The 27,146-nt window shown below is 36.5% G+C and overlaps 1 protein-coding gene across 3 annotated transcripts in view; it reads left to right on the top strand.

The window, feature by feature from the left end:
• Positions 1 to 27,146, top strand: part of ARHGAP10 (Rho GTPase activating protein 10) — a 141,621-nt gene that overhangs the window by 56,590 nt on the left and 57,885 nt on the right. For all 3 annotated transcript variants that reach the window (XM_084285622.1, XM_084285623.1, XM_084285621.1), the window contains 9 exons: positions 1,955 to 2,065; positions 4,006 to 4,110; positions 8,291 to 8,420; positions 10,056 to 10,162; positions 11,790 to 11,884; positions 15,049 to 15,130; positions 16,296 to 16,338; positions 17,612 to 17,677; positions 22,609 to 22,683. In XM_084285622.1, coding sequence (XP_084141748.1) covers positions 1,955 to 2,065; positions 4,006 to 4,110; positions 8,291 to 8,420; positions 10,056 to 10,162; positions 11,790 to 11,884; positions 15,049 to 15,130; positions 16,296 to 16,338; positions 17,612 to 17,677; positions 22,609 to 22,683 — 814 coding nt within the window. The remainder of the gene's footprint in view (positions 1 to 1,954; positions 2,066 to 4,005; positions 4,111 to 8,290; positions 8,421 to 10,055; positions 10,163 to 11,789; positions 11,885 to 15,048; positions 15,131 to 16,295; positions 16,339 to 17,611; positions 17,678 to 22,608; positions 22,684 to 27,146) is intronic.

The following is a 27,146-nucleotide window of genomic DNA, read 5'->3' as shown; positions in this document are numbered from 1 at the left end:
ATCTATGAATGCTTTGTATCATTAAAATCCTAAGGGTAGGAAAACTTTTCTTGTATAAACTTGGGAAATAGTTGTATGTGATTGCATGGGATCTTCCTTATTTCACATTACATTTGGCTAGTTGTGTCAATTCCTATCTGGAATGAATAAAGGATGTGGATATAAATTTGACCAAAAAAAAAAAAAAGATAAAAACCATGTCACAGTGGAGTATGTCTTACCACACCATAGGCTTTGACTCTATTAATGGAGGGATATTCCTGAAATTTTACTGAGGAATGGTCAGCATCTTATTTCTGAATTTCTTAGTAAGCACATGAAGTACAGTGCAACAGTGAGCAAGTTTGCTGGGTGCACAGGAAGATTCATGCCTCTAAAAAACGAGGAGAAATGCGGTAATTTATTTACAGAGGAAATGAAAGGAATTGATAAAATGGCTGTGTTGGGTATTATGTTCTTGGGGGATGGGGACACTCCCAAAACAATAAACAACCAAAAAAAAAAAAGAGAGAAGCAGGCTTATTAGACTTCGGTAAGACTGCTCTATATATGGCACTGATTAGCTAAGTATCCTAGCAAACCTGCATTTTTCTATGTCTGTACTTCACTGCACGTGTATATCATTATAAGCTTTGCTGACAATTCAAACAGCCCCAGTGTTGCATGGTTTACAGGATGCATCAAAATGGCTTGGCTTTTTGAAACATTTTTACTTAATGATGTGTGTGTCATTATGTGTGTGTCATCAGAAATGCCTTTTTTAATGGCATTTGTTGTTATGCCCCTTTAGCCACTGACAGATTTTGAGCACTGAGCAGCAAAGCAAAGCGCGTCTTAGGGCAAAAGTGTCCTAAAGCTTATTTGAATTATCCTCTTAAAGCATAGTGGTCAGTGTTCTGTCTGAAGGATATAATCTTGGTATTTAAGAGAGAGAGTATGGTAGTAAGTCTAGTCCTTTGCTTAGGGTTTTCTCTATTTCTTTTTGTAGTTTAGTGCAGAAGCTTTAATGGAACTTATAACAGTGTTTTAGTATTATCACATGGGCGAAGACAAAGTGTTAATCACTTACAGGATCCCTCTCTGCCCTTCTTTTTAATGCATTTGAATGAAGGTCTCCATTACCCAGTTTTTGAAGTTTCATAGTTTAATGAGGGTATGCATAGCACAAAATGTAACTTAAAGAAATAATTCATATATGCTAGAAAGTTAAATATTTATGTAAGAATGAATGGAACTGAAATATAACTGATCAGGATCAATATGATGTTGGCATTTACCAAAGCTGAGCTAAAAATTATCTGCAGCTAATAAGGCTGCATTTTTAAATATTTGATGATCTGTGGAAACTTGTGAAATGTCTGCCAATAAAAGAACGTTGTTTTTTTTTTTTTTTTTTTTTTTTTTTTTTTTTTTTTTTTCCTTCTTGGCTGTATTGTCGATCAGAGTGAGCAAAGGTGTGAGACAGGTATAATAGCATTCTGGCTATATGTAGCAGTCATTTGGGGTATAGAGGAAAGCTTACAATGCTTTCAAAACCAGTGAAATGCTTTTCAGCAGTAACTTTTTCTTCCTCAACTGGAAAGTTGATTCCCCCTTTTTCTGATGGAAGATGCTGTTAGCCCTGTCTCTCTGGCGGCACCTTTTCAGCATTATTATTGCTGAAGTACTTCCTCTGATGTATTTGGCTTGGATTCCATTGAAAAGAGGCTGGAAGAAGTGTTATCAGAACGTTCCTAAAAATTTAATCTCATGAATCAAAACAACATACGCTATCTAGTAAAATGGAATTGTTGCTTCCCTTTGAAAGTAAACGAATGAGCTCTGTAGTAAAGGAACAAGTCCTGGTCTGGAACAAGTTCTGTTATCACTTGCTGCTTGTATGCAATACGTGTGTCAGTTTGAAGCTGTCTGCAAAATGTCTTTGAAACTTCATAAGCTATATTTTTGTTTTTAGGCAGATAGTCAAGTGGAGCAGAATAGAAAACACTTCTATGAGCTGTCCCTTGAATATGTATGCAAGTTGCAAGAGATTCAGGAGCGGAAGAAATTTGAATGTGTGGAACCTGTAAGTACCAGTGAATTCAGTCTACCCTGTTACTCATAATGGACAGAGAAAGAATGCAGTTGGACAAAGGCCAAGGAGCTGCTTTCTGAGATGTATGCAATTGTGTGACTTAACAGAATTTAAAGCAGTCTTGCTACACCTGTGCAAATTCTTAAGACACACTTAACCAAGCAGCTCAAACCTTATTTTAATTATCACAATTGATTTAGATTCAGTGACGTTGACTTTCAGAAAATGTGAAATCTTGTGCAGTATTGAGGAAAAAAAACCCACCTTGATTTATGGTGTAAGTTAGAATAGAGGATTCAAAAGAACGATGATAGGGTCAGACTTCTTTTTGCATCTTTTAAAGAAATATATTTTTTTTTAACACCTGAAGTGTTATTCTTGACTAATGTAATTTTTTTTCCCAGTTGAAAGTTGCACTTAGAGGCCTGTTAATTTATACCTATGCTTCTACACTAAAAGGGTGCTTCTGACTAAAAAGGTCAGTATTAGGTAGTTTGAAATGTTTGATTTCAAATGGAGTTGAATCTATGCACAAATCAAGGGAGCTGGAGTTTCACTGGAGTTCAGTGAAAATCATACATGTGCTGACAAGACTAACCTGAGCCTCTGAGAAGTGGTTACTAAAAATTTCCTGAAATGTGAATTAGCTTTGTAAGATAAATGCAACTTCGTAAAGCACCAAGAGAACAATAAGTGTAATACACAGATAAAGGGAGGATGGATTGTAGAACTGATTTCCATTCACTTACATTATGTGTTTTTGGGTTAAGTCTCTCCATTTATTCTGATAAAATTATTTAAAATAAAAATAAGTCCCAAGTGACCTAATCAAAATAACTGCTCGTTATGGAATTAATGAGAGCTATAGATTTTAATACATCTTATTTCTATATGAAAGATTATTGAAATAAAATCCTTCGTAGGGAGTAAATTGCTTTAAATATTTTAATGTTGTTCAAGGAATGGTAGAAATTTCTTTTCAATTCATTTTTTGTTTCCAACCACTTAATTTCACTTTTCTGAAAACTCTCTGGGTGGGGTTAAACTTTGTTATTCAATTTGTATTTGAATTTTTCCCTAGTGAACTGAGGTTTAATTTCCAGATTCTTATCTCTGTTTCCCTACTTAATGTTTTAAAAACAAACAAACAAAAAAAACAACCATGCATTTGTGAAAATGGTTTATTTGTATGTGACTTAAGATTTCATTAAATGCATTCTTTGATTTGGTCTCTGTAATAAAGAGAGTTGTTGTCTGTGTCACTTGCTTCTTTCCAACTACCTGACCTAAACAGGAGAGGTAGGCACTACTGCACCCTTATGCAGCTTGCAATACAGCATGCAGTCATTCTTTCTTTAAATTAAAACACTGAAGTCAGAAACCACAATACAATCACTTCTTAAGTTCTAAGAGAGTGTCAGGTCTGCGTGCAGTGATGAGTAAAGCTGCTGGAGGGAGAGCTGCTTTCACCCAAAACCAATAAATCTGCTATGAAAATAATCACAATATGGTCATTAGAAGGGAGGGAAATAGTAACTAAAAGACAAAAATCTTCATCACCTGGTGCACAAATTTATTCCAGACGTCATTGGTATCAGAGCAGCTGATGGGAAACATTACATAGGGAGGACTGGGAGATAGGCAATATATATTGCTTACAGTCAAATTTAAAATTGAGATGAGTTGTGAAATTCCAGGGATAGGACCACACCAGAATCCATGAATGTGTAGCCAATCATTTGGATCCAAATAGGTATTCAGAATTTGTGGACGTTGCTGGAAATATGTTTTTAGAAAGTAATTATTATCTCTGATATTTCTGTAAAAAACAAAACAAAAAAAACAAACCAAAACAAAAAAAAAACTACATGCAGCAATCATTTGGGTAAATGAAGCTTTACATTCTGACAAATCTTTTGTTTGTATTTCAGGTGCTATCATTTTTTCAGGGTTTGTTCACTTTCTATCATCAGGGATATGAACTTGCTAAAGACTTCAGTCATTACAAAATGGCCCTGCAGATAAATATACAAAATGTAAGTTGTGATTGATATTTATGCCTCTTAAAAGACTTTTTGCCAGAAAATATTTGTATTGCCAAAACTTTCCTCATCGTGGTAGTCCGTTGCTTGTGAACTTCGAGGATATAGTGCCATCTTCTGGCTAACCAACCACATCACTGAACAAATCACTGCTGATTCCCGCGAGTTCTCATTTCGTGGTTTGTAATAACCACGAAAAAAAAGAGCTTAAAAACAGCTACATCCCTGTTGGTTGGTGGTGCAGAACTGTATAAGGAGACTATTGGTGTTAGCTCCGGATTAAAAGTGCAGCAAGCAAGGTGACCAAGGTGACAGGCTGAAGCAATGGGGTTGGCAGAATCAGTAGTCAATTGGTCTGTTTTTTTCCATGAGATTTGTTGAAGAATAAAACTTGCTCAAAATAAACACTGGTGTGCCAGAGGCCTTTTGATAGCAAATAAATCATTTACCTTACTTCAAACAAGCAATTCATGATAGTGTATCCATTTTGTTAATCTCCAAGGGCACCTGGAATTAAGACACTTCCAGGAGGCTGCAGCCTAATTTTAGAAATGGCTTAACTAGCAGATAGTAGGGAGACAGGAAGGTAGAATAGAAGACTGCGGTTATTGTAATACACAGCAACATGATCCATTTGTCACCATACCATTCTTGTCAATTTCTTTCCACGCATCTAAGTCTTCACATTTCCCTAGAGCTGTTGTTTAGTTTGGGTAGGAGAACTAAATAGTAGTAACTTCATAAACAGAAAACATAAACAGAAATTTCAGGACCAACTTGCTGCTTCTGTGTGCTTCGCTTAATGGAATAAGGAAGAGCACCCAGTGGCAGTTGGTAGAGGGCAGCTGGTTCAAGACAAGCAAGAAGGAGAATGTGAGAGGGAAGCTATGATACAGTATTGAAGAGCTGGATTTCAGATTGTGGATGGAAAAGAGCCAGAGATGTAGTCTGAAGAAGTGACGAACAAAAAGAAAACTAATCTCAACAGATGCATTTCAGTCAACTGCGTGGTATTACAGTGTGCCCCAGGAAATCCAGAAGAGATTGAACATCACAGCTGAAGTTTTATGAATAGAAAGAACAACCTCGATTTCAAAACACAATAGAAAGAGGAGAGTAAGAGGAGAATAAAAAGATGAGTCTGCAAAGATCATGAGGACACGTAGCAGTCTGCTGTACTGAAGATAAAGAAAACATCACAAAGGAAAAATGAACCGGGTCTTGGCTGTTGTGCAGCTGAGCTGCTAGTAGGACAGTGGGTTGATATGTTAGAGATACAAGGGTATAGGATTCTTTACAGAGAGCCTCGCTGTGTATGAACAGTGATTTCTCAGCATAGCTCTAGTAATTTAATTCAAGGGGGTGACCACAAATAATTGCTCCCTAATCTGTGGAAGAAAAGCTGATGAGTATGCTTTGATTCTTTTTAAGTAGTAGAAGGTTTGCTGCTAAAATTTCCTCACTTGTCTACGTTTTTGGAAGCAACTGGGCGGGGTGAGAGTTCAGAGTAGCAGATTCCTTCAGGTAGATATAAAGTACCTCAAACCTAAGATGTATGTTTTGGCTTTCAGCTGTGTTTTAGCATTTCCTGAGAAACCAAATTATTAATCATGAGTTAATGCTGTGGAAGTTTAGGAAAGCTTTTAAATACAGACCTCTACCTAGCTTACTGTCCTAAGAGAAAGACTCCCTATACATATCGTTCCATGAAAGAACAAGTGGACCTCTAACAACCATTCCCCAAAACTTCCAGCTCCACAGGGTCCTGTTCCTTCTTTTCTGTAATAGTTTGGAGCTACATACATGTGTATGTAGCATAAGCATGCCCGCAGTGTTCATCTTGACACGTTTTACATGCCTTTGTTCTCTGGTCTGCTACAGTTCATGTCTTCCCATCCTCTTAGCCTTTCTTTTTGTTCAGGTTATCTTTACTTTAAGAATGACATTGGTGATTTTCTTTCCATACCCTGCCCCAGATCCTGCCTTCCCAAAAAAAGGAGGAAAGAAAAAGAGAAAACCCAGATTTTACCCCAAACTCCAATAAGTCAATGCTTTCAACAAATAATCTTACTCTCTTGTGATAGTCTTGCATGTCTAACTTGATTCCCTGTGCTCCCTCAACCCTTGCTTGCTAAGTGCAACTGGGACTTTTCTGTTGTTATCTCAGTTCTGTGCCCAGCCCCATGCATGGATCCTTGCAGCCTTGATGATTTCTCTCCTGCAAACAAACTGTGGCTTCCTAGGGAAGAGGAGGATGTAGCTTTGCTGATGGAGCAGCTCTAATAGACTCCTGGTTAAACTCAGCTTTGTCATAACACAAAGGAAGACAGAAAGATGGTGTTGAAACAGCATCCCTTTCCTGTCAGTAGCAGGTTGCCCTATAGGTGTGAAACCACCACCATTTGTGCTGTTTGTGGTCTGATTCACATCTGTAATTCAGCACTCTTGAGTTTAGTGCTCTCTGTGTGACTCTTTCAAGGGAGCTTTGAAAGAGAGATCAGATGGGGGAAAGGGGTAGAGAGAAGCACCAGCTGGAATTTTGTTTTGAGCCTTCAGGAGCCTGCGGCATTTCTTCCCAATGTTCCCAGAGTGCATGTTGCACACATGGATTTGTGATTGCCGCACAGCTAATACAGAAAAAGGTCCTAGCAGAATCATTTAAAACATCTAGCAGCAATCAGTGCTCAGCCAGTAAGATATAGATATGAACAGTTTGTCACAATCAGCTTTTGCCCTTGCCTTGGGTAGAGAGTGTAGTTTTTATTGCAGCTCTTCTGGGGAAATATGAGAAAGAATTCTGAAAATCATTTGGAGCCTTGGCAATTAATTTGTGTGGGGTCTGACTCATAAATTTGTGAGCAGATGTGACCTGAGACTGAGACTATGGATGTGGGGAGGGTTCAGACCAGTTGTTTTGCCTGCAGGTAAGAAAGCAGTTGTTCCTAGACATCACCAAAAAGAGTATCTTTTGTCTCTAAAACATATGGGTATGTGTGGCTGCTCTGATCAGCTTGCATGGACTCTTTTTGTGCCCATCAATAAACTCCTTCCAAGCATAAATCTAGAATTTGCACGTACAGATGACCAGCCAGGCACATACTGTTAGCTGTCTAGGTACAAGAATGGATACTTGTTTGTATTCATGATGTATTTGTCTGTTTGTGCAACTGCATGCTTTTTGTGAAAAGTTGAAGCAAGGCGTCATTTTCTAAAGCTGATCCATTTTCAGCAAAATAAAGGTGCTTTCAAAAAGTAACAAGGCATATAAGCATGCATCTGGAAGTATGTGCTTGCTTCAAAATGCACATAACCAACTGGGCAAAATACCAGTTTGAGTATATGTTTTCAGTTTGTGCAATTTGGATAAGTGGGTATGGGGAAAAAACTATTACTGCGCCTGTTTTGGTATTTGCTCATTGGCCAATTGTCAGTGGTTTGCAGACTGAACCAAAGATTTCCTTGGGTCAGGTGTGAGCTACTCTGTTATTTTGTTTAGTTCTATTGTATACTTTATGGATTGTGTGGTTGCTTTCTGTTTTTTTTTTTTTTTTTTTTTTTTTTTTAAACTAATATTTTAGTAAATATTTCTCTTGCTACTGCTTAAAACTTTAAAGTGAGTGGCACCCAGCAATAATAATAATAATAATCTGGACTTTGATTTTTTTTTTATGTAAATGCATGCATGTTTGGTTTGCATGATTCAGCCTTTGTGTGACTGAAACATGTGGCACGTGAATGGTCTCAATGTATATAAATTATTGGTGATCTTCTTGTCATGTTTTTCTCAATAACCACAGAGTCTCCTTTCCTTCCTGATAACAAGTAAGGATCTCATGAATTGAGACAACATTTGCAGTAATATTTCGCTTAAGAAACTTGAATTTTTAAATCAGTATTTCAGTTCTTTCTGAACAGGTCAACATGTTTTAGAAATCTACTCTGGCTGTCTTTGTGTGCTTTCCAGTTATAACAATTAATTTCTAAAAGACACTTCGAGTATTGTCAGAAAATTCGAAGAGTAAATGTGTATAGAAATTGTGTACTGATCATCCTAAAATGACCTTCTATCATTCTTTCTTTTTATAAATAATAGTTACTATAACTGCTATCTGCCAGAAAGAATAAGTTTTTCTTCTGCTCCCTTTACTAATATTTTTTTGCCATCTTGTTTTAGACGCGAAATCGTTTTGAAGGAACAAGGTCAGAGGTCGAAGAGCTCATGAACAAGATCAGAAGAAATCCTCAGGAACATAAAAGAGCAAATCATTTCACAATGGAAGGCTATCTCTATGTACAGGAAAAAAGTAAGATATATTTTTGTATTCGTATGGTGCACATAATACACATGCAGGCAAGGCTTATTTCTACAGATAGCATGAAGACAATTTACAGCTTGTTAAACAGAGTCATCTGAATAAATGTTCCAAGTCTCTAACGGCAGTGTTACGCTAGGTCATAAAACAAATGTGGTAAAAGTGTGACAGTTTTAAGCAAGAATTGACTGAATTCAAGAAAGTTTTATTTTATTTTATTTTTAATGCCTTAGTAATGACCTCCCTTAGAGTTGTCAGACGTTTGTTGTCAGACAACAACATGAGTTGTCAAATTAATCTCTGAAAATCAGGCCTTATCAGTTTAGTATGGTGAAGTTGACTGTCATTTCTTTGGTTCAGTAATATGCTCTCATCACCTGGTTGTGATCATAAGGCCAAATAAACCAAGTTATATGCTAGGTAGCTAGTGTTGAAAATCTTCCTGTGAAGATGTCACACATCATGTCAGTACTTTGAACAATTGAAAATTCTTCCCACTGTAGTAAAAAGGACAAATAAGAAGAAGCGCTCTTATTTCTCAAGAAATAACCATAAAATCTGTTTGTTTGTTGTTTTAAACATTTTGTGTAAGCCATGCTTGTTAGATATGTGTTGTTATAGAAAGTTTGTTAGCTTATTTTGGTGAGAGATTTTACTTTTATGATGTTCGATCATATTGTTGAGGTAAGGGCTTCTGTAAAACATCTCACAAATAGAAGACTCCAACATTTTTTGTGGAATCATTGGTATTACAGTGTTAGAAATAAGATTTTAAACAAAAGAAAACAAAATAAGAAAAACAGATATGGTATGAGATCATTTCACTGGTCTTAGTCATCATGAGCTTTAGAATCAGCTGGAAGGATTCTGAAGAGGTGGGTATGTCTGAAACTGAGTTGGGGAGGAGCAGGGCAGTGAGATCTTCTAGTTTCAGGAGCAGTGAAATCCACTGTCAGCTGAAGTGAATCACGAAGATTTTCCCTGATGCTTCAGGGCAGAGCACATTAAAAGAGGATTCATTTGCAGGCTTTTTTAATTTTTTTTTTTTTTAAAGTAAATTAATAGAAGTGAGGAGATAACAGAGGGTCAGAATCCAATCCAAGTTTTAATAGTCAACATTATGGTACAAATTATAGTGTATGCAGTAGGTTGATCTCTGTATCCAATGTAGGGTGTGTACCGTTGAATAGTTAGGAGTGAGTTTTGGTGTCAGAAAATGTAGTCAGATCATAATCAGTAGATAATGTGGTGCTTACAACATAGATGCATTAATCTGCAGTTACTTAAGTTCAAACGAGATTTCCATGTTCTGCTTTACAGTTTCATAGGGATATATATTTTCTTGGGAAAAGGTTTTGTCTGTATCTGAGGTAAAGGTATATATAGTGATAATTCTTTCCAATGATCATTACGTGTAAATATGTAACGTAACATATATCAAGTTTTAGAATAGTAATTACCACTTAGCTTTTGCTTTACTTTGTATAATGTTCTTAGTTCGTTACTTTGTTGTAAACACTTCATTCTTAGGAGTTAAATAGGACTTCTAAGTAACATTTTAGATAGCAAGAGAATGAAACACAAATTGGAAATAGCAGATAATACTTAGTGCTTCCATTTACATAGGGCCTGCCCCCTTTGGTTCCAGTTGGGTGAAGCACTATTGCACATATAGGAAGGAGACAAAGAAGTTCACCATGATCCCATTTGAACACAGATCAGGAGGGAAAGCTGTAAGTATATTTTTGTATTCTACTCTTATCAAGATGAGTGGATGTGTCAGATAAGACGTGTCAAGTCTTTCCCCTCTCCACCTCCCTGCACCTTTTTGTCTTCTTTCCTCATGCAACTCAGTGTGCCATTTAAGGCTATGAACATAAAGTAACGGAATGGCTTAATAGATGAGCTTTCTGCAGACTCTTCAATTGCTTGCTTTTAGAAGACCAGACAACACGATGCAGTTAACATGCACTGCTTTATTTGTGAAGTATTTAACTTGTTAAAGTATAAATTAAGAAAATACAATAGATTCAAAAATTTCTTTCTTACACTCTCTAGTCAGATTTTTCTTTGGTAGATGTAAGTACTAGAAGAGGGCCTGGAAACTATATTCCTATTAACTAGGAATGTACTGACAACTGAATGTAATTTCAGGTGTCTTTGATAGCATCTGGAATATTCAAGACCCAAGACTCTGTTGATCTTTGAATGGCTTTTATTTGTATTGAAATAGTTGGGAGTTAAAGGCACTCAGCACCTTCAGAGATGAAGCATTAAATGAATATATTAATATGTATGAAAAGCATTTTGTTGCAAGGAAAAAAGATATGTGAAGATTGAAAATAATGCTCAAGTCAATATTCCTATAAATGTAGCACCCTACCCTATCTTCAGATTTGGTTAGAAGTCACATTGTTCAAATTTTATCTAGGTGTTATATCCCATTAGTGGAAGATGGCTTTCATAATTTGAGGGCTGTGGATATTTGCAAATATATTGAATTGGGGATAATCTTTCAAAAGCACCAGAATACCTGCTGTACTGAAAATCGGTGGTGGTTGGCTTCCTTAATCATATCAATACTTTATGATTTTTTTAATCCTGATTTACTCTAACTGTAGTAAGCAATGTTAGTTAATAAAGTATGTGCGTAAGTATTTGGCCTTCTAAAACACTTAGGAAGCCCTTTTTGCTATATTAAAAGATACCAGTGCAATTATTCCTTCATTCATCTCCTGCCTCTGGAGATGCTGAATAAGACAAAAATAATTAAAATGCACAATTAATCCTAATTAAAGCTGGTACAACTGATATGGCATTCACAGAAGAATTTGTTTGATTTCTCAATTCTTAAGGGTAAAATACAATCCTAGTGTTGGTCAGTCTTGAAGAAATGACTGGGTCTGTAAGGCAGATTCCAGAGAGTAAAGAACACTTTGTTCTAGTTATTGTAACGGTAGCCTTTAATATGGAGATTGCTGTGTCTGGCATGAAAGAGGAGAATGAAAGTCTCTTACACTCAATGTTTGCTTATATTGTTACATGCAAAACTTCTATAACAAAATATTTTTGTTAGTTTAAATTACTGTGTTGCTGTGTCACATTGTAAAGTACCAGCTAAAGTCAGCTTTATATTTTCGCGTTTGTGTCCCCTAAATGGCCATGCAATTTATACACTACTGTGTAGTGACCTGAATGGCAACCCTGAGTGCATTTTTTTTTCAAGTGTCAGTTTTCTGTAAAGCTTTTGCTATTATTTTAATGTAAATTCATCATACTTTTTTTTTTTTTTTTTGTATTCCTGACTTACTGAGGTTTTCAATTACTGGCATAAAGCATATAAAAACTTTCTTTTCACAGGGTGATGAGGAACTCTTCATCCTTACATATTGTACCAAAAGAAATATAGATACTATCGACAGGCGATTCTGTTTCGACTTAGAAGCTTCAGACAGGTAAGCTTATGAAACACATTAGAAAGGACTGTTTCTAAGTATTAGTCAATATTACTGTAAAATTACCTTTTTTTTTTTTTTTTTTTTTTTTTTTTCTTTTTTTTTTCCAATGATCATTCAAGCTGCCAGTGGGAAACAGTTGCCGGAGGAGCTTGTATGCCACTGTCATAGCTTACGCATTTTACCTCAGCTGTGTATAGCAGAAGCAGTGAGGATCTAAACTGAAAAGTAGGCATTGTCTTGAAGTATCACGTAAAAGAAAAGCACAGAAAGATAAACTGTTATAAATTACTGTTATCGTAGTGAATTAATGTGGCTTAACTCAAAGTACACATGGCTGTAGTGAAAAACTATGATCACAGATTCATACAGTCTTGACCATATTGTATCACAAGCCTGCTTTCAAGAAGTGTCATGTTGCTGATGGTTTGTGCTGGATTCTCAGATTAGAAATAAAATCATTTGGATTTTGAAGCATTTTGTGGCTAGTTTAATAATGTAATGCATTTTGAATGTTGTTGCTGCTGCCTTTTTGAAATGCTACCATTCTGTTGCTTTATTTCAAAAGAGAATTGTTTATTTATAAATTTTGCTAAAAGGATCTTAAAATATGATCAATATTGCTTTTCCATCAGCAATAGTTTTCCTTAGTAGTTTTCCTTCATTTACGAAGGTGAGAGAATCTAACCTAATAGGGCACTGCAGTTAAATAACATTGTGGTAAGGCCACGTTCTTTTGGTGCATTAAATGCTAGATAGAAGTTGATGAAGTCTTGCTGAGTTTTTGCATTCACCCCTTTTGAGCTGTTTTTAACCAACACATTTCCTTATAGCAATTTACTTGCATTCTGTTTTATCATGTAACGGATCTTCAGGTTTAAAGCTTTTTCTCCCCATCAAATTCATAACGCAACTCACTTAAAATGTGGTGTGGTCAATGTTGCCAGGCCCCTCTATCCTGTGGTGGCTGGTGCTGCAGGTATGTCTGTGATAATGCTCATAGGCACATGCCCAGCTTCGGTCAGATGCTGTGCTTAGCTGGTGAGGCCAGTCAGGCCAGCTTGCCTAAGGCATGCCTGTTTCTCTAGCAAGCAGTGGGTGAAGGAATGCAAAACTATCACTGCATCTGTAAACTTTCAGTGTATGTGGGAGATAACAAGGTACCATTTACAGCTCCGTTTTTGTCTACAGCAGGGGTCTGAACTTGTGGTTATGATTTGATGGGGATGTGGATTAACTGTTCCAGCACTGTCCCGATGTTAGGAAATGGAATAGAGATTTAAGCCCTTGACATAAATCCTCTCGGGTCAGTGTATTGATCAGTATGGAAACCAGATTCCAAACGGAGTCTGATAGTCACTGAAAAAGTACCACGAGGAGTGTCAGTTGATCCCCCTCAGTGTGTCCTCTCTAGAGTTCTGGTATCTGGAGTTGAACAGAGATGGATGGATAGCAGTGCTTCCTTGATCCCACAAAACAATTTTTCATTCTGTTCTCGTAAAAGCGGGAAAAATACAATCCATCTTTCTGTCTAGATATAATAGACACAACTGGTCCACTGTGACCTTGATATCACACATTTTTCTTTTAATAATATATGTGTGTAATACTGAGATGTTCCCATGGAGATTAGTTGCATGCTGCAGGCCATTAGCTCGTTTCCTTGGTATCAGTTCAGGACACACTTATCCCTCAGCTTGTCCAAGTTATAAAGTAATGTACAGATTGATGGTTGGCCACAGGGTTTTCTTTGTTCCTGTGCTTTGGAAGGAGGGAAGACTGGATAAGTTTAGGAAGAACTTCTCAGTAGCAAATGTTCAGCCTTTTAAGTGACAAGCATAGTTTGCTTGGATCTGCTAGCTGAAAGTTTACAGATTTTTCTTTTTAGAAGAAAGCCAAAATTATTTTTTTCTTCTAAATGAGCAAATGTAGAGAAGTTTAAATCTTAGAAAAGAGACAGCATGGGTCTCCTGTCTAATACTGATAAAGAAAGAGCATTATACCAATACAGGAAAAGAAGAAAAGAAGGCTTTGTCTATTTTGACTTTAATTTGATGACAAATAATATTTTGTGAAGCATATGCTGAGTTTAATGTATTGCCTCAAGGTGATAATCTTTGATATCATGATAGTTAAAATTTTACTGAAAAGAAAGTATACAGGAGTTATGAGAGTAACTTTGATAAACTTTTGATAAACTTTCTGGCAAGGTGAAAATGAACTAGAAACATCTCTCTAGAAACATCTCTGGTTGTAAACATATAAACTGTGTAGACTGTTACAGTTTTGAAGGAAAAGTGGAATTTGTTCTGTTTTTCTCTATGCTATGATTTCTGAAACCATTTTTCCCTACAGCTATTTTGCTGCTGGAAGATAGGTTTAATATGAAAAAGAGAGAGGGAGAGAGAGAATGTGGAGAATGTTATGAATTAATTCTGTATTTCTACCTATCTCTATATAACGAGATTTACATATTTGCCCAAAATACTGGCAGGCTGAATATAATGATTTTTATAAATTTGCAGAAAAAATAATTACCTGAACAACCTGTTCTGCTTTTAACTCTCCTTGCTTTGTACATTACATTGAACCACACAATTGCTCCTTTTCTTTTCCTATTACATAAATACAAAGTAGATTTTTGTTAATCTCTGTTCAATAATCCCAATGTCCCATGGTTGTCCATGTTGCTTTTTAGGGAAGTTATAACACTGGAGTTTTGTGAGTACATGCTGCATTAAGACTTGATTATTTTGATAAAAGAATTACTGGAAAACTATAGCCATTAAAGTTAGTGCTTTAAAGTTGAATTTGTTAGTTTTTTTTCCCCTGTGTAATAGCACACCAACACAAGAGCAAGCCTGTTTAGAATTCAGAAAGCTCAGTAACTCTCAGCAAGCGTTAGAATCAACAAGCCATCAACAATGAGCTGTTTTGAATAAATAGTTTGGAGATTACATTTGCTTTCCTTTTTCCTTTCTATCCTCTCTATTTCCTGCTGTGTGCATCATTTCTATTCCTTTTATTTCAATGAGGAGCAGTGTTCAGTAATTAAGCAAAGCCCTAGACTTTAGGACAATGAGCTTTTAAGTGCATTTGGAAGTGGAGTTTGACAAGACCATGTTTTAGTTGCTGGTGAATGCAGTTACTCTGTGTGGTTGCAGGCCTGGCGTTCCTGTGACCATGCAGGCATTTTCTGAGGAAGACAGGAAGCTGTGGATGGAAGCCTTGGATGGAAAAGAAGCTGTAAGTGATGTTTTTAATGTTTTTATTTGTTTGTTGTTTTGTTTGTTTTCCACAGAATTGTAGGGGTTGGAAGGGACCTCAAAAGATCATTGCTGATCTTCCGATGATCATAAGATCGTTTTTGTATTATAATGGAGAAATCCCTCCCTTCCCCCTCTTCCTGATCATATTTGCACTTCAATAAACTGAATTTATGTAGTTTAGATTCATTGAAGAAGGAGTAGAAGTGAAATAAAACTCTGGAGAGATGAGTACGTTGATAAAGCTCAGCGTTTATGTCTGTTAATGCTGATACGAGGTATTTTTCATTATAGCAACAGCTTTGGTTTTTATGAATGGTTTCCAATCACAATGGTAATATTAGTATTCTAGAAAATGTCTACTATGAGCATGTTGACTTAGCCATATGCTGACATACTGTATTCCAGTGGCAAGTCTTGCATGAGTTAGCTGTGGTATTATTTTTTTACAAAATAGATCAAAAAATACCTGCGTCATTGGAAATAAGGTTGTCCTTAAGTTTGCTTAATTTCTAGTTCACATCAGGAAATGGATCTGAGCTGCAGAGTTGAAAGAGAGCAGCAGATTGTTCTTAAAATTGTAAATATTATATTGGTCTTGTAGGCCAAAATTAATGGGGCAGTCTAGTCAGTAACACAGTAGTGTCTCTGTCACATTAGTTGGCTACTGGGGATTTTAACAGTAGGTTTTATTGACGTTGTTGCAGAAATCTCTTTTAATCTGCAGAGGTGTTTATTACCATCACATGCTGTCTGAACTGTCCAGTAAGCTTACAATTTCTGGGAATGCTGAGCTGGGACCTAACTCCCAGGATTCATCAAATGATTTCAGTGAACTGTGGGAAATTAATCTGCAGAGAAACGGGAGAAAGGAGCACTGAAATCACAACTCATTTTAGTGACTACAGCTGTGCTTGCTCTTCTCCCCAGGGAACCAAGTTTATTGAGAATTTCTGAAAATTTTCACTCCTTAAAAACTACAAATCTTTACTTTCTGGGGGACTGGAGATCTTTTTGTCCTACTGTTCGAGCTGGTGATATGTTCTGATGATTTGTGCCTATTGGGCAGTAAGATGGAGAGTCTTTTGTTTATGGTTTCATACAATTCTTTAAAATAATTAGTCTTTCTACTCTTCTTCTCTTAGCTGTTCATCAATTTGAATAAAGCAAGTGCAAAACGAGAGGGAAGTAAGTATTTGAATTACTACTGAAGATGATTTTAGTTAACACTTTACAGTAGAGAAGTGCAAATATACAATTTGTCTGTGGTTCCAACTTAATTAAATATTGTATTTTTAATCCCAAGTTCTGAATATCCTTTTTAGATCTTGTAGTTAATGAGTTTCCACAGTAACACAGTTTCTTACATATGTAAGAATTGTAGGATTGGACATAAGTTAAACAAACAGTCTGTTTTCACCAATTTAAGATCATGCTTGAAGTGACTTAAAAAAGGGTTAATTTGAAAGTGTATCACAATTTCTTAATCCAGATTGTGTGTACACATCTGTTTGAATGCATAAATATGGTTTTAAAAGTAGAGCTGAACACAAAGGTCAGGAAAAACACTGAATGCATGTATTTAAAATGTAAACTACATAATATGGAAGTAGAAGAGATGGCTTTCTTTAAATAACATAATAACATTAGCTTTCTTCAGGTAGCAAAATGTATGAGTTAAAACAGCTATCTTTCTTGCATTATCAGGGAATATAAGTTTTTTTTTTTTTTTTTTTTTTTTAATATTGTTGGATAAAGCTGTGTTTATTAATAGAAGTTTTTCCACGGATTCTTATTTTAGTGATGCAAGCCTAGGTCCCCAGGAGCAAGAAAGCCAGATGTTTGGGGGAAGGGCAGCTTTGCAATATAAGCTTTTCAATGAAGTTTTGATGTGAAGAAAAAGAACAAGATAGGAACAACAAAGGAATGCTGGATCTCAGCTGTTGTCCTGTTAATGCATCTGCTTCTATGTAGTCAGATCATTAACTGCTGTGCAATGATATACATGTGTCCTGTATCTTTAGTGTGGGAACTCCTTTGGCTTTGGGTAGGCCTCAGTAAAAGCCTGCTGTTCATGATTATGTTTTTTCATCATAAGTACTTCCTTGTCCCATTTGGTTAACTCTCTCAGATGTTGTCGATGTTTCAGTAAGTATTGTTAAACTCCATTTTGCATCTGCCAACATATGTACCTAATTAGAGATCCCATTCTTCAAAAGCTGCTGCTGTGAACAGTTTCAGTGTAGCCACTACCACCAGAATGTGCCTTAACTTGGCCTAGGTAGGGCTGTGAGAAAAGGGGAATTTCTCTAGAAAAAGTGATGATGTACCTCTGTTTCAAAATATTTTTACAATTTTGTCTGAGAAGTACTAGCCATGTGGTTAAGTCCAGTATTATTTTTCAGCAAAAGGCATAATTGTAATGGTGTTTTAAAGGTTTTTGAACTTTTTTTTCTTTTAGGTGCACAATTGGATAAGATAGGATTCACAGTCATCAAAAAGTGCATCAATGCTGTTGAAACACGAGGTAATGATCAATCCAACAAAACACTTCTGATCGTGGAGGGAATGGAGCAGTTGGTCTGCTTTTAAAGGCCTGTGTGATCTAGTTTCCTTGTAGATCTCTGTGAAAGACTTAACGTGGTAGAGATTTCACTGATTACATTGGCCAGTTCAGGAGCTTTCTTCCATCCAGTTCCAGCCTTTACTGTATTGGCTCTGCTTCAACAAACGTACAACAAAAGAAGTGCTCAGAAGGGAGTAATAACACCTCCCTAAAAGGAAGCCAATACTGGTGCACAACAGCTGAGAAGATACCCTTTATCTTGTAGGCAATTCCTATATCTTTGCTTTACTGTTGGAAAAGACTAATTAATTTTAGTATTCTATTTGTTGACTTTGAAGCTTTTCCATTCAGCCACTGAAGACAAGAACAGGAGCTAAGCAGGCAGGTGAATAACAAAAAGTATTGAAATATTTCTGGTGGAATCACAGTCTCACAACAGAGGCAAGGATGCTGTCAGGCTTACTATTCTGTACACTCGTTCTTGTACCTCCAAAACTGGGCACAGAAGAGAAAGGTATTTATTAATTTTGTTTTGGAAAGTACTTAAGGAAAAAAATTCAGTATTGAATAAATATGTAGGGTTCCAAGAACGGATGTAGGTGAGCTTGCTACCTCTTAGGAGCTCAGTGATTCCCACACCTTTGGTTCAATGAAGTTGATTCATCCATAACATTTCAGGGAGTTGATGATTATTTGCAGTTTACTGATTCTGAACATAACATCAACTGCACTAAAAAAAAAAAAAACAAACAGAAAAAGCCTAACAAACAAAATAGTGAGTTCATACAGGAGACCGGCTGAAGCATTCCTACAGGATAAGTTTCTGTTTTCTGCAGAACCTGCAGGACCTTCTGTGGATGTCTGTAGAGCTGAACACAAAGAGGGCCAGGAGAATATTGAACTGTGTGCCTCAAAAGGAGTTGTCCAAGGAGTTGTACAGTGGTGAAGAAAGTCTGTCTTTCAGACCTGTAGATTTTATACCTATACTTCTTTTTAAAACAATTTTTACTTGACTATTTTACTTCGATAACACATCAAAGGCAAGTTATGTTCGGCAGAAGAAAACAGGACAGATGCCTCTTCAGAGATTGTGCTTCTGTGCCATGTTTTTATCTCTTTTAATCATAATGGGTGTGAGGTTGGCGTGGGTGGAAAGAGAGGACAGTCTAGTGTGGGTGGAAACTGAGAATAGTCTTGTCATGTCATAGCAGAAAGTCTGGTATTCAGAGAGAGAAGAGCATAACAGAGATATTGAACATAAACTTGTCAATGGCTGGATAATTTTTTCTCAGTTACGTTCAGTTTTATAAAGCCAAGAACGAAATGATTTGCTTTGAATGAATAGAAAAATCAAAGACAGTGTCGTGGTTAAAATGTAAATTTGCTTCTGATTCAGTGCTCTTTTTGCATTGCTGGATAAGAACACAGCTTTACCTAATAGAAGATGCTGAGCTATCAAGGCAATGTTATATTGAGCCTGTCTCTCACATACGGAGCACAGTTCTGTTTGGATATGCATGCATGTTTTGTCTCCGAGGGAACGTTTTGGGTTTTTGTTTTGATTATGCCATGTATTTATAGTTCTGTACTTAAAATAATAAAGCAGGGTTAAAAGTTTACGGAAGCATAAAAGAGCTATTTGCTCCAGTAGTAAAGACTCTGTGCATGTTTTTGTGTGCAAGTAGTTGGTTGAGCATGTGGTAGGTAAGTGTTGGGAGAGTAGCATTTGCCTTAATTTTAGACCTACAGGAGCTGCTAATCTGAGCTGTAGAGACAGATGGCAGCATTGAGCTGTCTTTCTTTCTCTTCACAAGAAAGATAGAAGATGGTGAGGAGGAAGTATAAAACCTTTTTTTTTTAATGTAAATAAATAAATAAATCTGGTATTACTTTGAATCAAGAGTGTCACTTGTGCGACTCTTTCTGTACTGGAATATGATATAAAAAGTTAAATTTGCAGCTCTGTTAATAGCCTGTGTCAGCCACACTTACAATGCCAGCCACATGCCAAACATGTCTGCAGACATATCTTCCTTACAATAGTGTAAATTATATTTTACTTAACTTTCTAAGCATGTTTCACAAATCGTGTTCCAGTGCCGAATTCTGGTATCAGACTGCCAACCATCTTTAGATCTTGCAAATGTGAGGAAAATTGCACCGCAGGGCTTCACCCCTCAGAGCTGCTAATAGTGATGGGTTGAGCCCGCAGACGTAGCTGAGCCCCTCAACGTTTTAGGCAGTGCTAAGCTATTCCTTGAAATGAGTCACCTCATCAGTTGTGCTCCTTAAATGCCAAGCATTATCTCTCTTTGGTATGTTGAAGATCTGCAATGTACAGATTAAATCAGAAACAGTGCTGTTTCAAACTGGTTTTGTATATCTTTAATAAAACATCATTTAATGGTACGTTTAAAGGTTTAATCTAAAACTATTGCTATTTACTGTTGAAATATTTTCTCTTTGCACTTCTTGATGTCTGTTAGCAATTAGCCGTGCTTTTTTCAGGTTGATGAATTTGAAACTGATCAATTATCTGATAATTTTTATCACAGAGTCATGGTTACTGCTGCAGGAATGTCTTAGTTTCAGTACTGCCACAATTTCGGAGACTTTTGTATATTATGTCTGTTTTAATATTGAGCAGTAGTTTCTGTGGTTTGGCATTAATTATTTTTAAGCCATTAAATGTATGTTATGAATGTTTGGGGTCAGCACAGTTTGGTTCTTGTGAATTTTAATGTTAGAAGCACAGGGAATCAAGAAACAACTTCTGAGATAAGCCAAAGCAGAGATATATCTGACTGTGACAGTATTTCTTCAGCTTTTTAATTTCTTGCATGTGATGCAGAAGCCTTGTTCTGTGGAAAGTAGTGGTGGGCATTATATAAAAAAAAAAAAAGTGTGATGCATTTTGTTAGAGAATTGAAAAGCTTGGTGTTACTTTTTGTTACTTTTTACCAGAATTTTCCTGGACTTCTGTGAGAATCTTCAAGTAACAAATGCTTGCTGCTCTCAGGATGGACTCCTAATGCATCCTTCTTTGGAATGGATGAAGGGCCATGTTTATTTTTCTTTAGTGTTGGCAGTCTGCAAGGCTTGTATAGCATACCATCACACTGTTGTTCCGCATTGGAAAACGTATTTGTGTGACTTGATAACTTCATATTCTGAGAAGAATAGCATTGTGGCCACATAACTGTTTATTGTGGTTCCTTCTGCTGCACAGAGCTAAATTTTGAGCATATTCCAGAGCTGTGTTTTTTGATGGCTGCAGATGAAATGCTGGAGATCTGGCTTATTCTGTTAATTTAAAGCCAGCTCTGAATATGACATCTGCCTTAAGGCTCAGCATTAGTAGAGTGGCACTGGCATCCCGGGGAAACAAAAGGGCTGATTCTGCCCAGGTGGAGCAATTGAGAGAAGTAGCACTACTGCCATAGCATGTCAGGTCCCCTCTGTCTCAGTGCTATCAGTGAGGAGTTCAGCAAGTCCTCTGAGGTCTGGGATGTTTGAGGAGGCTGCAGACGGTGTGAGGAAGAGCAGGGGGAGAGAGAAGTAGGAAGAGACGCAGCAAGACCAGGCAGGAGGAGGGAGGTAGACAATGTGAAGCTCTTGCCACTGTACTTTTGCTTTGTATTATGGTTGTGTCTGACATTAATTAATTAAAGATTTAATGATTTTATATACTGCATCTAATACTTCTTTAGGAAGAAGCTTTTTTCTCATATTACTAGTTTCAATTTTCCTTCTCTGGGTTGAAACGGTTTGATATTGAAACTGGGAATTCTCCACAAGTCTTCCTTTGTTGAAAGATATTTTGAATAAGAATACCTCATAATCTGTTATTTGAAAAGATTTCCTTGGAGTAGAAACACAGATATTTTATGTTATTTCTACTCTTCTAGGCCATTATGAATATAGAGGTAGAGTATGGTGGTGTTTAATGATTATTATATGGCCTCTCAAATATCTGTATCAGCTTCAAGCGTGTAATATTTTACCTCCCCCAGTATGGGATCTGAAATGGTGCAGCAGACAGAAAGACATACCTTATTTTGCCCTTTTCCTTCCCTTCCACTTCTCTCACTGTCATTTATCTTTAATTTATAGTCATATTTTTTATTTCCCTGGGGATAAAACCAGGTTTGAATGTGTATGAGAGGAAGAAAGGGCATAGAGAAATGACAGGAAGGCAGTCCGGTGTCTACATGGAATGATGGCAGAGGACTGAAAACATTATGCTGGTTATGGCTACTCTTTTCATCCTTAGCAAAGCCAGAAGTACTGATCTCAATAACTTGTGGTGCTGCCTCTGGGTTTAACCCATATGTGGACCCCAGTGGGTTGGAATGAGACATCGTATCTTAAATGAAAAGCATTTACAAACTTGAAAAAGCATTGGTTTTGAGGACTGGGAATAGGCTCAAGTTTTTCTTTATTTTATCCAAACTCTTTTTGTCAGCCACGTTTTTGGAAAAAAGCAAAATTACATTTGCTAAAGAATTCTTAATTTAGCATTTGTTGGTTTGGTTCCTGTGTTATTTGAATGTGGACGATGAAGTATCCAACGTGTCATTTAAAAATCTGAAAACAGCCAGTGATTTTTCAAGGAAAGACTAGTCCCTGTTTGCTTCTTCTCCCAGTATCTGAAGTGGAACCTTTTCCAAAACATAATGTGAACTTATCTTAAAAACACAGAAGAACAAAAGGATTTTTGCAATACTTTATTTATAAAGTTGTTCTCATGACTGTGTAAATAGTATGTAGTCTGTCTTACTCTGAGGATAATTTGTTGCCTGGGGAAAAGTTTTAATGCTAAATTTGACTGTGTATCTTATTGCTGTGGTTGATCTTCTGCCCTTTTTTTTTTCTCTCCTTTTGCATAATAGGTATAAATGACCAAGGATTGTACAGAGTTGTGGGGGTGAGTTCAAAGGTCCAGAGACTTCTGACTTTGTTGATGGGTATGCCTCTATTTTACAATATATTTTTTCTATATTTTATGTCATGTTCATTTTGCTGTCCATATTTGATGTTACAGTCATCTGTACTTGTTCTGTATACGAGACACATCTGGTTTGCTTTACTCCATGAAAATTATACTTGTAGAACTGTAAGGTCTCCCCTGGTTGAGCACAGAGAGCGAGATTAGTTGGTACAGGAATCTAAGAGAACTTGTAAAGGGTGTGTAGGACTAAATCATGGGCTTTGTGCAGGTGTCAGGAAGCACACCTTTAATGTCAGGAAAAGCTTCTTGAGTCTGTGGATGATGGAGCACTGGCCCAGGTTGCCCAGAGAGGTGGAGTCTCCCTCCTTGGAGGTCTTCAGAAGCTGCCTGGAAATAGACCTGGGTGTCCCCACTTGAGCAAGGGGGTTGGAGAAGACCATCTCAGAAGGTCCCTCCCAACTCCATCATTCTAGGGTTCTGTGAAGTGGATTTAAAACTGTTCAGAAAATTCAAAATACCAAATTTAAGAATGTTTGAAACTTATTGCTTCATTGTTTGAGGTTTCCAACTTTCTTCTCCCTTGTCTAAGATATACAAGTGATTTCTCGTGTGTATTTAGTTGATCACTGTGCAAAATAAGATTCAGTTTAAGCCTACTGGTGAGGAGCTCTTTGGCTGAAGAGGAGGAATACAATATACGTATTAATAATAATTATGTCTGTGCCAAGGCGGGAGACAGATGGAGAAAGGATTTGTTTTAATAAACTCAGTAGTATAACTCTTATTTGTGGCTAACAACTTAGACTCTCTTATATCTAGTTAGCCATGTGTAGCTTTTAACATTTTTGATTCACAAAAGTATTCTCAGAAACTTTTCCCCCTTCTCTTTCTGGAAATTTTGATGCATCTTTAATCCCAGTGACAGTAGTTCTCTTGACACTTTGCTATCCCTAGGGAACAAAAAAAAGAGGTATTGGCACCTGGATGAAATCCCTAGTCTGCCTGCTATCTCTCACCAAAGTAGTAGCCATGACTGCAAGATGTGCAGTGTTTCCCAATTTCTTGTCCTGAGCACTGACAGTACATGCAGTCAGACAAGACCACTGGGATTAGTTCATTTTTATAGAGCTTCCAAACCTGTCACTTGACAGCAAAGGTCTGATTCTCAGGGATTCATTGGTATGCAAAGAAGCTTGTTTGCAGTTTGCACCAGGCTCTTCTCCAGAACCATGCATGCTCCATCTGTGCTGATAACACAGTGTTCTTTGGCACGGCAAACTGGAGGAAGCCAGAAAGTGAATTCATTTCATTACCCCAGACATTATGTGAATGACAAAGCGCTTTTATATTATATGCTGCTGTCAGTTCAGTGCCACCTGTAAGACTTTTTCTTTTCCTTCCCTTTTTTTTTTCTTCCCCCCAAACAGGCTGTCTTTTCAGAAATGACAAGACATCAGGCTTGAGGGCCTGTATGTCATATCAATCTGTCATAATGACCTTGCTAAATATTAATTTCTGGTATCTTACTTTAATCAATATTAACAGCACTCTGAAGTTCTCCATTAGTGCACATAAACCTGCCTGTATCTTTAAAGTATTGTAGCAAAAGATTTTTTATTTTTTTTTAATACAAACCGGGATTAATAAAAATGATATATAGCAGATTCTCATGGTTGTTTATCTGTGTTGGAATTAGCCTCGATAAACACTAACCATTTTTAGCCATTGACCATGGAAAGACTGATTAGCTGTCACTCAGAGGATCTTGATAAGATGCATTTGATATCCTAAGATGTTTTTCACTTTTACACTTACTGGCTTACTTTGGGCATGCAGATCTAGCAGGTAAATTTTCCTCTGTGCCATTAGTCAGAACGAAATTAAATGGATTCAAGTTGCCAGTAGTTCAGTAGCAGCTGGAAGAGTTTACTAGGGATTCCATCACCTGCCTTTATTTATTTATTTATTTTAATTAGAAATATATATTTTTTATCATTCCAAAAATTCATATAGTTATGTGAAGTAGGAGGAATACAGTGGTATCAAGACGAGCCAAATACCGAACAGAAAAAAGTTAGGGTGCAAACAGGTGCTCTTTTTCAGGTGATTTGTTGAAAGTGATTCTATCTGTGCTCTTTATCTGTCTGTCCTTAGAGAAGAATAAAGAGGGTTTCTTTTTGATATACAGTGGTACAGAGAATTTAAAATGACTGATTAATCTTTAATCCTTTGTCTCTGGGTATACTCTTAGATACCCTTTTATATGAAAGTTCCTTTCAGAATCATAAAACCTCATATTAACTTTCTGTATTTTAAAATGTTTGATAATATTTCAAAGTATTTTAAGCTACCTGTCATTGACCGTGAGGTTCACTGTCTGAAAGGCCCTAACTGCAAAAAAGTCTTCCAAATGGTAACCAAGGACATTAACAGCATATAGGTTCTATCTCTTTCTTAGAATATTTTCTATAAAATTTGGGAAAGTGAATTGAGAGTCAAGAGAGTATAAGAACAAATATATATGCAGGCCTGCTTTTCTAATACTGTGAATGCACAGATTTACGTATTTAATATAAAAAAAAAGAATGTAATTAAGTCCTCTGTAAAATAACATTCAACAATCAAATATACAATTCTGCTTAAAAAAACAAACAAACAAAACAAAACACAACACAAACAATAACAACAAAACACCACAACTTACTTGTGCAATTAACTTAGTCCTTGAAGTTGCTTGTAACCAGGACTGTGCTGTGGTGGTCTATTTTGCAGCAGTAACCTTGTCTAAATTTGAGTGATAAAGGCATTTGATGAATAAGGCATTCAGCATGTTTCCAGGTAAATGTTACATTAATTTGATGCCTCACTCTGTAAATAGGGATATACGTAGTTATGGCTTCCAGTGTTCTGGGGCTCTTTGTTATAAGCAGTTCAGTGTGTTGTGAGCCATTAGAAAGCTCAGTTCTTCAAAGGTGTTAGGGACCAATTCCAATTCCTGTCTCATCTGTGATCTGCATACTGGCTCTGATGTGGTTCGTTTCATACAAACTGCCTACGTATATTTCATACAACTATGAGTTCGTAGTACAAAGTCAGCTTTCATATAGACCCTTGCTCAAGGTGAAGAGACTGCTAAGGACTTCACGTTTCTACTGACAAGTTCAGTTTTGATTTCTGATGCTGCCTGTCGTGAAAAATGCCAGACATTACATTTTGTAGTGGAAAACATTGTCATACCTCTGCCTTTTCAAAACAGGCAGCTTTCAAAACTGAATTCCTTTTTATTTTATATACAGTCTGCATACACTCCTACAGTGGGCATACTGCCTATGAAAGTAGAGAGTCTAATTCTAACCTAGTTTAGTGAAGTGGACTGGTTTTATAAACTGAGCTCCCTTATTGTCAGAAAGATTTGCATGAAATTTAGAGTTGATCTGTCAAAAACTGTTCCATAAATGTGCATAGTTATTTTTGTAGGTGTAAAATTGCCATTCAATGCACAGTGGCTGTGATGTGAACAAATAGCATGAAAACTAATGGAGTTGATTTTGAAATCTTGGTTGAAGTTCCAGTTCGTATACTAGTCTGAGATGTTTGAAGAGGGAAAAATAGGAACAGTCAAATATATATTGTTTTGTATGTATGAGTAAATTTGTGTATGTTTGCATGGGTATAAATGTGTATGGAGTGGTGGGGCAAGGAGCTGTGTATGGCAACTGTCAAACTAAAAGTGGAAAAAAAAGTCTTTAATGGGCCTTCAAAAAGGGCATTTTTACAGTCACACTAGTTGGTAGCAGGGCTAAATTTAATTTTCTTTTTTTCTTTTTTTCCCCAAAGAGGTATGAAATATTTCATCAATACCATACATTTTTTGAAGAGCCTTGTTTTGAAATCGAGATGTTCAGATTTTTTAGTCCTCAAATTCATCACCACAAAGTTCTATATAACTGAGTATGTTCCTTGACTGTAAAGAAGAACTAATGACTATTGGAGAGCTGATGATTATTAACTGAATACTTGAATATCCAGTTATTTAAAATCACTGGATATCACATAGTGGTTTAATAAAAAAAAAATATTTAATGAACTTTACAGAAAGGTTTTCTTCTCCAAAAAGAGATTTGAAAGCAGAAGAAACTAGCATGCTAAAAAGAAGAAAAATATAAATGTTTTCCTGAAACAGGCTTGAGGATTTTGGGTGGTGGTTGACTACTAACAATTTTGGTTGAAAATGTAACCTGACTTGTATTTTAAAATGGGATTTAAATAATTGATATAATGAGGGAGAATATTCAGTTACAGAAATAATTGCTTGGCACAGCCTTTGGAACAGTATTATTTAGTCCCAGTAAAAGGACTGTACCTTTAATCAGGGATCCTAATTTGATTTTTTAAATGTGTCTGTTGTTTGTCTGACAAGCAAAATAACAAATGAATTCTGAGTTGTATGAATGGTTCAACATGTAATCTGTGTCACTC

Source organism: Netta rufina (genome assembly GCF_964035555.1).
Source record: "Netta rufina genome assembly, chromosome: 4".
In the NCBI taxonomy this organism is placed as follows: Eukaryota; Metazoa; Chordata; class Aves; order Anseriformes; family Anatidae; genus Netta; species Netta rufina.
This window is presented reverse-complemented; position numbering and strand designations above follow the sequence as displayed.